This window comes from Cynara cardunculus (genome assembly GCF_001531365.2).
Source record: "Cynara cardunculus var. scolymus isolate 2C chromosome LG 11, CcrdV1, whole genome shotgun sequence".
Taxonomy (NCBI): domain Eukaryota; kingdom Viridiplantae; phylum Streptophyta; class Magnoliopsida; order Asterales; family Asteraceae; genus Cynara; species Cynara cardunculus.
The window spans coordinates 11,115,708-11,131,992 of NC_037538.1; the positions used below are offsets into that span (position 1 = coordinate 11,115,708).

At 36.1% G+C, this 16,285-nt stretch overlaps 2 protein-coding genes across 7 annotated transcripts; one reads left to right on the top strand and one right to left on the bottom strand.

Moving 5' to 3' along the window:
- The first annotated feature begins 336 nt into the window (after window positions 1-336).
- Window positions 337-3,760, top strand: LOC112521350 (phosphoglycerate mutase-like protein AT74H). Its single transcript, XM_025130161.1, has 4 exons — window positions 337-1,079; window positions 2,627-2,746; window positions 3,041-3,335; window positions 3,435-3,760. The coding sequence occupies exons 1-4, from the start codon at window positions 635-637 to the stop codon at window positions 3,535-3,537; spliced, it is 963 nt and encodes a 320-aa protein (XP_024985929.1). The 5' UTR covers window positions 337-634; the 3' UTR covers window positions 3,538-3,760.
- Window positions 3,761-3,824: 64 nt separating this feature from the next.
- LOC112521090 (serine-rich adhesin for platelets-like) lies at window positions 3,825-10,427 on the bottom strand. Of its 6 annotated transcripts, none has more exons than XM_025129752.1 (6): window positions 10,088-10,427; window positions 9,765-9,976; window positions 8,656-8,744; window positions 8,250-8,564; window positions 5,764-8,129; window positions 3,825-5,625 (listed from the first exon to the last, which is right to left on the bottom strand). In XM_025129752.1, the coding sequence occupies exons 2-6, from the start codon at window positions 9,889-9,891 to the stop codon at window positions 4,170-4,172; spliced, it is 4,353 nt and encodes a 1,450-aa protein (XP_024985520.1). In that variant the 5' UTR covers window positions 9,892-9,976; window positions 10,088-10,427; the 3' UTR covers window positions 3,825-4,169. The 6 variants fall into 6 exon arrangements, with proteins under 6 accessions (XP_024985520.1, XP_024985518.1, XP_024985521.1 ...); XM_025129750.1 differs by having other exon boundaries at window positions 3,825-4,047; window positions 4,150-5,625; window positions 9,765-10,427; XM_025129753.1 differs by adding an exon at window positions 9,457-9,527 and having other exon boundaries at window positions 9,603-10,427.
- Window positions 10,428-16,285: the final 5,858 nt, after the last annotated feature.

Here is a 16,285-nt window from a genome sequence, read left to right on the forward strand (position 1 = left end):
AACGAACACGAACATAAGCTTGTTCATGTTCGTTCGTTTAACTTAACCGAACAAACGAACGAACACGAACGGTAAACAAACAAAAATCTTTGTGTTCGTGTTCATTCGTTTAGAAATCAGGCGTGTTCGTGTTCGTTCGTTAACATGTTAAACAAACATACATAAATATTATTGAATTCAAAGTAAATAAACAAAAGATTATATATTAAATTTAGTATATAAACGAACGGTAAATGAACGAACGTGCACAAATATAAATGAACGAACGAGACTCTTGTTCATGTTCGTTCGTTTAACTAAACGAACAAAAAAAATTATTTATGTCCGTTCATTTATTAAATAAACAAACTTTCTGTCAAACGGTTTACGGACAGTTCGTTGAACGTTCGATTCGTTTACGACCCTAAATATTTGTTGCTCGTTTTAATACAAGTCTCCTATCACTCCATATGATATCTCCACGTTGGCATTCAAAGACCTCCTAAAATGAACTTGCTTATCCATGATATGATTGACCACCGCTCCCAGAAATTCTACGCTTCATTTAACTTCAATTGCTTAGTAATGCAATTTGCATGATTCTTTGAATATGCCCAAATAAACACCTACCTCTCTCCTTCCATTTCTACAGACCATGTCTGCCACAGCCACACTATCTTCATCCATAATCAAGTGCTGCGAAGACACAATTGGCCGCCGACAAAGGCTCGCCTTCGACGACAACGGTTTCCCGGAGAAAAACCTCATACTCAACGCCTCCACCGTCAAGCCTCCACGGCCGAGACGGATCATTCTCGTCCGACATGGACAGAGCGAAGGAAACGTCGACGAAGGAGCCTACACCAGAGTCGCAGATCCGAGGATTAGATTGACGGAGAAAGGGAAACGAGAGGCGGAGCAATGTGGACAGAGGATTCGAGAGATGATTGAGAAGGATGGAGCTGATGATTGGAAGGTTTACTTCTACGTTTCGCCGTATCAGAGGACGATCGAGACTCTGCGTGGTTTAGGCACGGCGTTTCAACGGTCGAGAATCGCCGGCGTGAGGGAAGAACCACGGTTGCGAGAGCAGGATTTCGGTAGTGTCTTCAATCCTTATCCGTCTATTCTGTCGTCACTCTCGCACATGCTTAAATTTTGCACAAAAATTAACCTACTGCTTTGGTGTTTGTACTGTACAAGCATCTAACACAAGTATATTCACTCACATTCACATCCGTTGGATTAGCTTTACTAAAATATTAACTTTTTTTATTTTATTTTATTTTTATCAAGATCCACGAATATATTGATTAATTACTTGATCAAGACAATATAAATCAAATCAAACAATCTCGATATATATCATTTGGGAGTTAAGTATGAGTGTAAGATATGCTCAAGATTTATTCTCTATATATTATATGATAGAATAATTGTTTCATAAAAGAACCTAACTTATGCAAAACTGTGGATAAAACGATACATAAATATATCAACGACTTTTGTTTTTTAAGAGGTATTGAAGTTTGATTTTACTTATGATTTATAAGAGGTGATCTTGAAATCTGAATTAGTAAGATTGTTTGTTTTTATGTGTGAAATGTGAAATCTGAATCGGTCAAACTAATGTAAAAATATAAAAAATAAATAATTTTTTTTATAAAAGTATAAAAGATGAATATTTTTTGCTAACAATTTTCTTCCAGCCCCCAAAATATGAACCATGTGATAGAAGGCGGATTAGGATTAAGAGGTATTAAATGATACATTTACTCCTTAAATATTCTAAGGACATCTAGAGCTTTTAAGCTCTTATTTTAAAAATAAACAAACGCTCTTAATACTCAAACGTCTGAATGAATCAGACTTTAGAGGTATTAAGAGGTAATTTTTAAAAAACAAACAGGCCTAAATCTAGGTTCTTCACTTGACGCTACTCCATTGTCTTTAAAGAGTTCATATCATCATAAATATTTAAGAAGGCTGTCTTTATCCCACATCCTCTTTTTCGCCCACTCAATCGTCGAACTCTCTACCCTCCTCAACTATGCCGCCATCAATCTCCTGCAAATGTGTCCAGATCACTAGTCTCCCTCTCTCGATTTATCCGTTATAATATGGTTGAGCCACAAATCCATCTAAGCAATTTCATCACTTGCTCTCATAGGGTTTTTTGTCACTCAGCACTCCAATTCATCATCACTAGTCTGATTGTTATCCTATAAAATTTGTTCACATTACACTCGTTGACTTCTGTTGTGCGACACATCACATCTCCTTCCGTTTGGATCATAGAGCCTAAATACTTTTGGGGTACCCTTCCCTTGCACGTTAATGTTGAATTCTACCCCTACTAAAATTGCCCCACATGCATTATGTTTTAGAGCAAGCAACTAATTCGCCCTACTCCAACCGCTTGTTGATCTTTTACCTTCGACTCCTCTGCTAACAAACTAAGGTACTTGTATCGGTATGTAGAAAAAGCATTTTCATGTTTTGAAAGCAAATGAATTTAGCTCTTGCACATTTACAAGACGATGAATCACACAAGTTCAAGGTGTGTGTTGTAAAATGGGTGCTTTTCCTCCATATTTTACAGTATTGACCAATTGTGTTTGTTGTTATCGTCTTTCACAAATACAAGGTAACTTCCAAGATCAAGAACAGATGAAGATTCAGAAAGCAGTTCGAGTTCAATACGGTCGGTTTTTCTACCGTTTTCCAAATGGAGAATCCGCAGCAGATGTCTATGATCGAATCACAGGTTAGTCCTGGTTTGTTTTGACATGTTTCATTCATACAACATAAAGTACTTTGGTCTAACAATACGTTCAATGTGAACCCACACAACTAAAAGAACACTAAAATGTGGACCCATACACACTAAAACCAGATTTACTCGTACCAAAAATAAAACACCGCAAACTTTTGCTGGTTGGAGATGCTCTTACAAGTGTAATGCCATATAAATCCATTAAAAATATTTCCGACCATTCTTAAATCATTCAAAATGAAACCTGGAAAATATTGTTAAGAAGAATGATCAAATATAGCGCAGGGTTTCGGGAGACGCTGAGAACGGATATCGACATTGGAAGGTTTCAGCCACCAGGGGAGCAAAGCCCTAACATGAACTTGGTCATAGTTTCACATGGTTTGACATTGAGAGTGTTCTTAATGAGATGGTATAAATGGACAGTTGAGCAGTTTGAGAGGCTCAACAACATGCCCAATGGAAATATGATCGTCATGCAAACAGGCCAAGGTGGAAGATACAGTTTGTTAGTGCATCACACCAAACAACAAATGATGGACTTTGGTTTGACTCAAGAAATGCTTGTTGATCAAGAATGGTGTAGTAACTATCCTTTCGTTCCATCACATACATACATTCCCCTTGTTCTAAACTTCCCCATGTATGCTAACAAAGTGTTCCTTTTCGTGGTTTCAAGGCAAAAAACAGCAAAGCCAGGTGAACTAAACTACGAAAGCTTAACCGCTGGACCATCTTTCTTCACCCATTTTGATGATGAAAGTAATGGAAGATTCAGCTGAAGACTAAAGATTTTTAGGTGATGGATTGAACAAACTGGGTGATTTTGTATCTTATGAACCAAATGCTAGTAAAAAAAATAGTTAGAATGGTTTTGTGCATTGTGAATCCATGACTAAAAGTAAGTACCTTGTCATCGGCAAACATATGATTCTTTTGCGTCTGCTCTGTAGATTCTGAACTGGATAATTTGATTATATGATTGCTACCTGTTTCTTTCTTGAATACAAGCAAGCATTCTCAAAACATGAGAAGACGATATATGGTGCAAAAAGAACCAAGACTAGGATGAAAGAAAATTTAAATTATGATTTGATTTTTCAAGGTAAACTAACAGCCTCCAGGGAGGCTATAATACCCCAATTCTGTCCAGGAGACATCTATTCAAAAAAAAAAAAAAAGCGAAACTAAAAAAAATTGTGAATGCAGAACCAACACTACACTAATCTGAAGGCAAATTAAACCCAAGCCAGCCAGAACCAGAGAACTGCAAGATTCAGATGAGTTTCGAGCTGAAAAAAAGAAAAGAAAGAAAAATTCAAAAGGTTCAGTGCCACAGGAATGCATGTGTAATCCTTTTTCCCTATATATAGCAAGGGCAAACGAGCACGAACCGTATGATCATGTCATGGTTTTAGTTAGAGCCCAACGTTGGTTTATCACCTTCCTTCACCACTTCATTAGGCATTGAATCAGGGTTAGTAGTAGATTGGTCTTTCATCACTTCTCTCGGCCTTCTTTGAAACTCGTCCACTATGTGTTCGTTTTCTTCTTTTGGCTCTCGTTCGTTCATGGAAGATGGATCTTTCCCTTCTCTAGACTGCCTTTTAAAGTCGCCACCCATCATCTCTCTATCTTCCCTCGGCCGTCTTGGAAAGTCACGAAACCTGCTATCCGTTCCATTACTGCAGGGTTTAGGATTCCCTCGTGCATGTAGTTCCAAGGCGTGCTTATCGCGGGCATCAAACCCCCGACCGAAACCATCTTCATCCTCGTACTGGAATCTCTTTGCAGGCCCCCCTTCCATGTTGTAGCGCCTAACAAACCCCCCACGTCTATACCCATTATTAGGTCGATCAACATCGTTACCCACATTATACCTGGGCCTGCCTCTCCCACCTTCATTTAGGTCGGAAAATCTTCCAGGATGTCCGGATCTGTAGTACTCGTTCTGCTTGGGTTTTCTAGAAGAGTCGTAAAAACTGAACCTTTCTCCCTGTGGTGCGTTGGTCCTCCCAGGTGGAGGTGATCTCCTGTCAAAAATAGCAGGCCGCTCCTTGTAGTTTACCCATCTGGAACTGGGTGGTGATGAATTACTGTTTCGAGGTCCTGGATTATATTCATTAGCATGATCTGCTTCAAAACCACGCCTATAATTGGGAGATCTAGGCCTTCGCATTCTAGCATCGGGTCTGAAATTAGGAGATCGACTGCGGGGTCTAAAACCAGTATTCGCAAATGGAGAGCGAGTCCGAGGTCTTGAAGGTGATCTTGAATCATAAGAATGATTCGCTCTTCTCTCTATGGGTGAAAAGCACCGGCGCCTCCTTGGGTAAGGATGTGAATATTCTGTCAGAAACTCATCACACTCCTCATTTGCAGGTCCAAGATATCGGCCTCTGGGTCCCGCATCATCAAGTCTCGAACCATATCTCACAGTTCTACCCCTTCCCCTTCCCCTGCCCATATTCACAAACCTATCATGACTAGTGTCTCCAGTTGGTCTCAATCCCAAACGTGCACGAAAATCGTTTTCTTCCCTATTCATAGGAGACCTGCTTCTGAAGGGTCGGCGAGTAACATATGAAGAAGTATTAGGTCTGCCAGCATCACTTGGATCCAAATGGCCCTCGCTTGTCATATTATCCACAGATCCTGCATCTTCTAGCACAGAATGAAGAAACGGTGGACGCTGGAAAGATGGTGAAGGTAGACGCTTTAGATCCCTGCCCCTTTCCGGGGAACGATTCCACATACCACCTCCTCGACCACTAGCACGACTACGTGGGGAGTATCGTCCACGTCCAAAGGATCTTAATGCACCTGATTCCCTTTCTGGTCTGGAGGTTAAGCCATCAGCAGCCTTGGAACTGTAAATACACAAATCATTAGTAAAAATGGACGTCGATCGATGAACAAAATACAGTAATATGTTTTGTTTTACTTCAATCCAGTATTCAAGCTTTCAGATTGGAGTTTTCATAATGGTAACTTGTAGTATGTAGTACCTGCATCCTTGCATCCGAAATCCACCCCTATTAAGAAACATGTCTCGTGTAGATGGTCCTCCAATACGCGTTAGTGGTTCTTTCCTATAGAATCTTGATCCTTCGGCCTTTGTTTCCAGGTCCTCTGTTTCAAACCCATCTTTCTGCTCCCTGTAGGAAAACTTTCGACTGCTAAAGTTTCTGGTTTTAGTGAAATTATTTGAAGAGATTCTTTGGTTTTCAGGCAATAAATCCCATCCAGAAACGTTCATCTTCCACTCATATGATTGGCTTGGATGCTGCACAACATCCTGTCTTTCACTGTTCTCTTGACCACTGATCATCTCATTTGGTCCTGAACCAGATACTTCATCGCTGCTCTGCAGTTTCTCTGGCAATAGTACATTGGATATTAAATCTGCTTCTCTCCCAGATCCGACATCAGTGAATTTTATTCTTGAAGAACCTTCTTCTCCACATTGAGAACTAGTTTCTTGGGCATCGACAATACCAAGATTATAACCATCTCCCATGTTGTCCATGTCATATTCATTTTCTCCCACATTCCCATTTCCCTCGTATCCCTTCCAAGCATTTATACTTGATTCCCTCAGTTCACCGTCTTCATATTGAGAATCATATCCAACCGAGAGCTCTTCTAGTTTATCAATCCCACTTCCAGCTCTATTGTCACTCTGAGAATTATCATAACCAAAACCAGTTTCCATGGGCACTTCAGCCTCATGCAGAGGAGAAATATCAGCAGATTGGTCCTCAGCTACTACTGACGAGTGTGCCACAAGAATTTCATCAAAGGTTGTCTGCAACACCACCTTGGAACCTCCTTTATCAGCTTCTTTGGAAAGATCAGTCCCCTTGCTGACCAAATCCTCCATAGCAACCACATTGCTGGTTAACTCCATTTTCATCTTGGCTTCATCATCAACTTTATTAGAAGTAACCCCACTCTGATCGGCTCCATTGTCCAGAGAGGCTGCAGGCGTAAGTGATAAGTCATCTTTATCATACTCAGATCTTGAGGTAACAGTCATGATTGTTTGTGTCATAGAAGTGGGAAGGTTTGAGTTATTTCCAACACCAACAATTGCAGATGAAAAGCCAACATTTTCTTTGGATGCACGCAAATGATCAAAACCAGGTGGTACAGAACAGTCCATCGACAACTCTGTGTCGACAGCCTCAGTGCAGCCTAAACCACCAGGTCGCTGGCCACCGAGATTCACCCACTTCGAAAAAATACCATGTGTTGGATTCTCCAAGGTTAGGGTCCTAGTAACAGGAATGGAATCATCACCACTATTTATTTGCTTACTGTGCAAGGACTCTGGTTCCTTGACCACATTATCTTGAGCACTATCAAATTCATGAGATAATGGTTCAGTGATTTCAGCATAACCATCTGGTTTATGGTTTCCCAGCTTTAACTCCTCATTTTCGTGAGCCAAACTTTTCAATTCAACAGGTAAAATTAGATTGCTGGTGGTTTTCAATGTAGTTCCACATTCCCTTCCACTTCCAAGCTCACAATCTCCAGAGATGTCTTCAATGCAATTATTGTTTTTCTCTTCCACAAATGTGATATTGTCATGTGCAGCATCAGATGCAGATATTCCATGCTCACCTACAAATGGTTCTTCCCATGCATCCATTACAGTGTTTAAGTCCCAGTTCAATCTGACATCTCGGGCAGAAGACTTCTGGGTTATGCTTGCTTCCTCATTTGACTTGCTAAAAACCGATTCCGAAGGAGCCTGTGAAAAGGAGTTATCCAAAGTGGATTCATCTGGAGAGGAGTTATCCAATGTGAGCTTATCTGCTGGGGAATAGTCCTTCGTGGATGACAAAACACCTTTAGAGGGAGTTGTTGATGTATGTGAATCCGATTCTTCCTTACAGATATCAGCAGACTTAACATTGTTTTCTTGAAGTTCAACCCTGTTCAGAACTTCAGGACTCTTCGTCACAGATGAGACCATTCCTGAGCCTTCACACCGATCAGCTTCAGCTCCCAAACTATTACTGCATGCTGCAGCAGCAAGGATAGATATGCCAGAGAAGTCATCATCCTCACCAGCTTCTTTACTGGCCTTCACCAACTCCTTTTCATCCAGTTTATCATCATTACTCCCTCTTTGAGAAATTCCAGTAACTGCTTCAGATTCAGCAGGCACACAAGTTGTGTTTGGATTTAATTGAAGCCCATGGCTAGAAGCTTTGGGACTTGTTGCATGCCTTTCGGCGCTCTCCAAGGATGGATTAGGGATGTTACTAGGCGGAGATGATGCCCTGAATATGAATCTCCTTTTCTTGATCGGTATGTGTTCAGCCTTCTCACTGAAGTGACACCCAAGAACAGAGACTCCCAACTGCAAGTTCAGAAATTAACACATTGGCAAAATTGTGTTTAGATAAGAAGTTTCTGCTAAAAGCATATTTATTTACTTAAACAGCAGAAGTTGTTGAGCACGGAATTAAGTGAATATCACCTTTTCTGATTCAGAAACAGGCATTTCTAAGCCGGTTGAATCCTTAGCTAGCAGTCCTCCACAGGCTATATTAATTGTATTTGACCTCCGAGGTCTCCTTGATGCACTCCTACAACCCTTTGAAACTTTTGTCCAAGTGAAGTCTGAATTGATTAGACTAGTAAGTTCCAAAACAGTGCTAAGCAGACAACTGGAAGGACTTTTTCCATCAATTGCAGGCCTTCCACCACAGTTCTTACAGGACACAGTTCCACCACGTCTTTTGCTTGAACTAATAGTAGAGGCTGAATCCCCAGTACAGGTACACAGATGAATCTGCAAGTCCAGAAACAATAACCTCCATCAAAACTCCCTATAACATCAAAAATTTCATAAACAGGATATTTCGAGTGATTTCAACTCCAACCATTAGATGTGGCCCCTCATTGTTTGCCTTTGAAGATAGAGTTGAATTTATAAACGCTTTGAAAACCCAAGGTACTCTGAATTCACAACCTGTAAAGCATCAAAACATACATGATTAATCGAACCACAGAGCAATTCATACAAAAGGGGATAGATATTCAATACTTCAGGTCAAAAATGTAAAAGCAGACAAAAACTCCCAAATTCATAAATCCAGACTTCAGAATGATCCCAAAATTTCGTTAGTGAAAACATTTATGTTCAGGTCTTAATACAATTGATCAATCCAACATCTATAAAATAACAGACGGCATTGTAAATCAAAGATAGGGTATTCGGAGCAAGACAGCACATCACACATGATCTAAAGCATATAGGAGCTCGAAGCCAACACTCTATTTGAGATGCTGCAAATTTTCCCTGTAAAGCTTAGAGGCCTTACAACGTCACGAATAAACAGCCTTCCATCACAATCATATGAAACAAGTAAGCCATAGCATAACATGATAGGCGAAGTTCAAAATTGCCTTCAACGGAGAAGATTTTGATCCATGTGCTAGGACTTCCCTAATCTCCACAAAGGCAGGAACATTCTGTGTATGATGGAGATTTTAGGAGTAGTGAGAGCATTTTCCATGCCTTTTGTCTCAAACAGCCTCAGATTGATTCAAATTGAAGCCATTGATTCCAATATTTTGTAGCAAAAAATCTCTTTCCATTCAACCTAAGGAGATCTATGAAATTCTAAAGAACAAAATATATATCTGTGGTGAAGGCACTGCACGCCCTTATTGACCAGTACCTGTTGCCACTTGGGGCAAAACGTCTCGATGATGAACATCTAAGGAGATTAGATCCCTCAATGTACTAAACCTAAGTAGAATAAAAACGAGATTAGCTTCGGCAAGACAAGCTCACAGCAACAAACCACAGATCCACCAAATCGACCTAAACATGAAATAGCAGATTGATTCTTATACCCCAGACGAACAAGTACAAGTGATTTCAAAAATGAGTTCGATGAGCATGTAAATCGAGATCCAGCACGCGAGCCCGGTAAGTCCCCAACGCCGTGAACTCATCTACGGAGTGACGGAGAGAGAAAATCACCATAAAAATTATGAAGAATGCCGCCAGTGAACTCCGAGATACACCGGTAAAGAGAGAAAACCCCAAACGTAGATATTTCTTCAAACAAAACAAAACACTTCCAATCGCGAAAACCATCAAAATCCATCACTCGTTTCAACACTTCAAATGAGACTATAGTCAGATTTCCGAAGCAACAAGTTCCGTTTCATTAAGCTATCAATCGAACCGATCTAGCAAAGCATCGAACCATCCAATATCTTTCGAATCTCAACAAAACAAATCACATACAAACAAAGAGATATATCAAAACACACACACGCGCAAACTAGGGTTTCAAATACCTGGTGAAAAAAATCAAAATACAGATCGAACGATTCACATTAACCGATCCTTCCACAAGGTCCGACGAATCAAAACCAAAACTTCTCCTCCGCCGTAACAAAAATGGCGGCGACTAATGACTGAAACTTTCTCTCTCTCTCTCTCTCTACAACTTTCTCTCACTAAACACATACATCATCTGTATGTGTGTATATCAATCTTCTTCCAACGCTTATATTCCACACATTTCTTCTCCCATATGCCACTCTATTACGCGATCCCTTGCTTCGATTGTGTGTGACTGTGTGTATATTCACACCCTACTGTGTGTGTATATATACAGATGCATCACCACCAATTTCCTTATAGTTTGTTGACGGCTTTGCCCCTTGTTCTGCTATGTTCTTTTACCATTTTATCCCTTTCAAATATCACCAACCCTTGCGAGAGTGGCGTGTTTAGTTTAGCCTCCTCTATCTTCAAAGTCAACCGACACCAATTATGAATATCCAATTAAAACCTAGAATAATACTGTAGATTTAGATCTAAAATGATTTTATTATTTTTATTTTCCTAATCTTTTCTTTTTTTATAAATTATCATGCAGCTATCCAGTATTTGTTGAAGGCTTATGCGGTAAATATAAAAGCGACGATAAGGATGGAGAGACTTACTCAATAAGTGAATGTAACAATTCTTACCCGATAAGTATTTATATGGTATATTATTGCATACAATCTTATCCAATAAAATAAGTTAATGTGTTGTCTTTTACCGACAGTGAGTGTTAAAGTAAACGTCCCATTAATCATGATTTTTGAAAGAAAAATAATTAAATTTACATAAATTAAATTGGGTGTAAGAAATTTGGTTACTAAAAATAATCGTAAAATGATGAAAATCTGAATCTAGTTATATGATTAACTGATTCTAACAAATTATTATTATTACTTTAAAATCTAACATTCAAACAACCAATGAAAAATGTATTTTAAGTATTAAATCCGTATTATTCTAATTGATTTATTCGACATTATTATATGTGTCAGATTCATTCTGATTTGTAATACGTATGTAAAAACTTAAAACTGACACGTTTGAAAGGTGATGTAAATTTGTGACTTATTTTTTAATATGAGCGTACGCTTGTATTGATTTAAAAAAAACATTTTTGTTATTACTATTGCGGAATTTTAAATAAAAAAGGTTAGAATGATTAAACTACATATGCCAAGTCTACGTTTGATATGGTATCATGACATGTATAAATGTGAATGTATTTACTTTCAAATATGTCGTGATCGGTATTTGTTATGATATCTCATTTTACCAAGTAATATGATTCTTAAGCTTATTTGGTTTTAAAATTAAATGAATAATCCATTATACCATAATATGAATACAATTAACATATTCTATGGTTGCCATAGTTATCGTATTTATAACAATAATACATTTTATAAGCTATTTTGATAACCTTTTGAACGACTAAGAATAAAAAATCTAATTGAGAGTCATATCATTCCTATATTTAAGATAATAATTTCACTTTAAACCTACTATACGATGATATGAATACAATATATGAGTCTAATCAAATGATAATTGTTTAGTTTGTGGTAATCGTGAAATCCAACATGAACCAATCATTCAGGATAATTATTATGATTTCTTAAAATAAGTAGAAGGATAAATTAGTAAATTGTGTTGAGTATTCGATTTACTTTAATTAGTTTAATATTCTAATTTTGAAATAGGGGTGTGTGTGTGTGTGTGTGTGTATATATATATATATATATATATTAAAATGGACGAGATCACCACCTGTGACCTTCTTTCCCCATCACCGGCCAAAACGTGTTTCCTCTCCGGTGCGACACTTTAAACCGATCCCTTGACTCAACACCGTACGACGCCTCCTTCTATGTCCATCTCCGACCACCGTTGCTTCTTATTCTCTATCCATCTCCAACCATCGGCCATCATCTCCTCAACTCTCACCTTCACAAGTCCGACTCCCCCCTGTTGAACAATCCAAATCGGTTTTGGTTTTTCATATTTCAATAGATTTGGTTTCTGCAAACCTAGATCGATTTCGGTTTCTGGTTTTTGTTCATGTCTCATTTTAGATCGGGGACGTAACCTAGATCTTTGTCGGAGATGTAACCCAGATATCATCGGAGATGTAACGCAGAATATGTAAGGTTTTTGGATGTAACCTATATCTCTTTGGAGATGTAACGTCGAGTGTAATACAGTGATATCATAGTTGTATTCATCAACCATATCTGGTATCATAGTGTGTATCACAATGTATTTTTGTCGTTATACGAAATGTATCACAATATATTGTTGTTGTATTACGAGGTGTAACACAATATATCAGGTAATGTTGTTTTATTAAGTGTATCACACTGTGTTTTTTCGTTGTTTTACGAAACGTATCACAGTGTGCATCATGTCTTTGCCGGAATAAAGTTCGACGAAGAAAGGAGAGAGAAGAGAGAATATATAAGATTTATAAATTACCTAAAATATCCTTTAATTAAATTTTTAAGTAAAAAATTACCAAAATTATTAGTTTTCTAATTTAATCATTGATTTGTAGTTGAGATTGAATCTTACAATTATCACAAACTAACTAATATATATATATATATATATATATATATATATAAACTTGGAATCATGTGAGATAAAATTGTTTTCGTGAGACACAAAAGACACGATTTTTATACTTTAAAATTCACAGCAAAACACGGTGAAAGTAACCTTCACAATGTTTTTACTGTGAAGATTCGGTTTTTTTTTTACTTTCACAACATTTTGTTGTGAATTTTCAAGTGTAAAAATTGCGTCTCACGTGTCTCATGAAAACAACTTTGTCTCATGTGAACTCAACCTTATATATATATATATATATGTATATATATATATATATGTATGTATATATATATGTATGTATATATATATGTATATATATATATGTATGTATATATATATATATGTATGTATATATATGTGTATATATATATATATGTATATATATATATGTAGATGGAGGTTCAAACAAGAACACATCTATTTTACGAGAACACCTTTATCACATGTGATAATACGCGTGAGGGGATCTGGTGGTTACGGAAGACGTAATCTACGACTTAGGTCGTCCTAAAGGTTGTCTGCGTCTATGATTTAGCATCACATGTGATAGTCTTGATGAATTATAATATCATACCAATAACCCCCTTATCACATGGGATAATACATGTGAGGGGACTTAGTGGTGTAAGGGCGAATTGTTCCGCAACCAAGATCGTGTCGAAAATCGCTCGCATATCTAATTTAGTATCACATGTGTATCATATGTGATATAATAATAGTATCACATGTGATTGTCTATTGTAAAAAAATGTTCATGGATTCTCGTAAAATGTTGGTGTTCTCGTTTGAACTATTCCATATATATATATATATATATATATATATATATATATATATATATATTAATTTTTAGTTATACAAGATATACACACCTCATAAGCCATGTTGGCAACCTTATCAATGATTAAGAGGTCCATTCAATGTGCTTGGCGCATATCTTAAATCCTTTTTCTAGTGTAAAAGTAGTTACATACTTCCAAAAAATTGTAACAATAATACATATCAAAGTTAAAAATAAGGATTTGTTGCTGCTTATCTGGAAAAATTAATGATTGTATAATGAGAATGCAACATGGTTGAAGTCTCTTTTTATAGAGGGGTGAATTTAAATGAAAATTCATTTTTTATTGTGAATATGAGGACAAATTTTGGTTATTGATCAAAATTTAGAAAACTAATCGATGGTTAAAATATGAAAAAGTTAATTAAGAAGTGATTAGAGACAAAAGTAGAAGTTAAGATTTTCTTTTTTAATTAAAAAACTTTTACCCTCTTAATTTTTAAACTAAATTATCTTATATATAATTAATATTTTAATCAAATAAATTATATAAAAAAAATCGAGTATTTCATTCTCTTTGAAATAGTTTTTTTTTATATTTTTAATGTTTTTTTACGTCAAATAGTATATACATGTAATGTTCATTTTGAATATCTATACACGTTCATATGTTTACAACAAACTCTCTGATATTCATACATTAATATGATATTCATCATGAACATGCAACTTACTATAGCATTCATCATGAATATACAACTTACTATAGCATTCATCATGAATAGTTATGTATTTTCACGTGTATTCAACAAATCTTCTGTATTCATACATCACTATGACATTCATCATCAATATACGTCTTTATTATAACATTCATCATTAATATACGTTTTTTATAACACTCATCATGAATATATATATATATATATATATATATATATATATATATATATATATGTTCACGCATATACAATAACTCTTTAATATGCATACATCAATAAGCTATTTTATCAATATATTTATGAAAAAGCCTTTGATGTAGTGGCTCAGACACCGTCTTTATACATAATATTCATCATGAATATTTATATATGTTCACGTGTATATAACAATTTTTCAACATTCATACATCAGTATGATATTCGTCATGAATATATATTTTCACTGTAAAATTCATCATGAATATTTATGTATGATCATGTATATACAATAACTCTCTAGTATTTATATCAGTATGATATTTATCATAAAATAATAATTTTCACCATAATATGCATATACATATTATTTATCATGAGTATACTACATTTTTAACTCTACGTACTTGTAGTTTTTCTTTTTCTTTTTCCTTTATTGGGTTATTGATTGATCTGGATGAGTTTTCGATTTGTCTCGATAGATTTCTTGATCCATCTCGATAAAAGTTAAAAGTGTTAGGTTATGGTTTTACACAAACAAACATATACCAAGTCAATGGATGAGTTCTTGATTAGTCTCGACTGGTATCGATTGATCCCAATGGGTTGTCGATCGATCTCGATGTGTTATTGATTGCTCTCGATGGATTCCCGATCCTTCTATGATAAAAAAAAGGGTGATAGTCTATGGTTCTACACTCAAGCAAATAATAAATCAATGAGAAATTGACTCAAATGATCATTTCCTACACTCAAATTGGTCTCCTAAACATTTCTCTCCCGGGTTTATCACATTGTCACTACTTCCGCAATATCCAGGTCCGCAATATTAGCTAAAAGACAAAAAAAATCAACTTCAACCAGTTTACCGTCGTAATTGCGGACTTGACCGTCGCAATTGCAGATTTGTGTCGAATTTGATTTTTTTTTTTTTTGTCTTTTAGCTAATATTGTGGACCTAGATATTACGAAAGTAGTGACAATTGGGTAAAACTGGGAGAAAAATGGTTAAGAGATCAATTTAGGTGTGGGAAATGGTCATTTGAGTCAATTTCCCTAAATCAATTGATAGGTTCAAGATGAAAAATGAAGGTGGTAGGTTATGGTTTGGCACATATAAACACATACCAAGTCAATGAATGAGATTCTCGACCATTCTCGATTGATTTCAATTGGTCTCGATAGGTTATTACTCGTTCTTGATAGGTTCTCGATCGGTCTCGATGGGTGTCGGATTACGTTAATGAATAACGTGGTGCCTTACGACGTTGAAGAAAGTGTTGAATAAGGTCATGTCGAATTACAGACTTATGGTGTCAAGCTGTTGTACTCAATTGAACGTACATAAATATTCATAATGAATATAACACATATATACCATTTCACGTAAAAAACGGTTAAAAACAAAACAAAAAAATTATATCGAGATAAATGTCATGTCGAAGAGCATGAAATTTTCGTTTTTTGATATAATTTGTTTGATTAAAATATTAGTACTTATTAAAATAATTTATTTTTAACTTCTAATGAGGTAAAAAAATTTAATTAAAAAAGAAAATCATAAATCATAAAAGGTATGCATGAATTGAAATTAAATGTTTTTTTTTACCTAGAATCACCTTAATTAATAATTTTATAAAATAGAGGGTCGAAATCAGTTCTCACATTACAGTAAAAATTGAGTTTGCATTTAAACTTATATATATATATATATATAGGGGCCTATTCAAGGGAGAACTGAGTTGTTTGTGGTAACTGTGAGAACCAATCTCAACCAATCATTTTAACATATTAATTATACAATTAAAATCAAATTAAAAGGGTATGTTAGTCAATTCCTAATTTAAAATTAAATT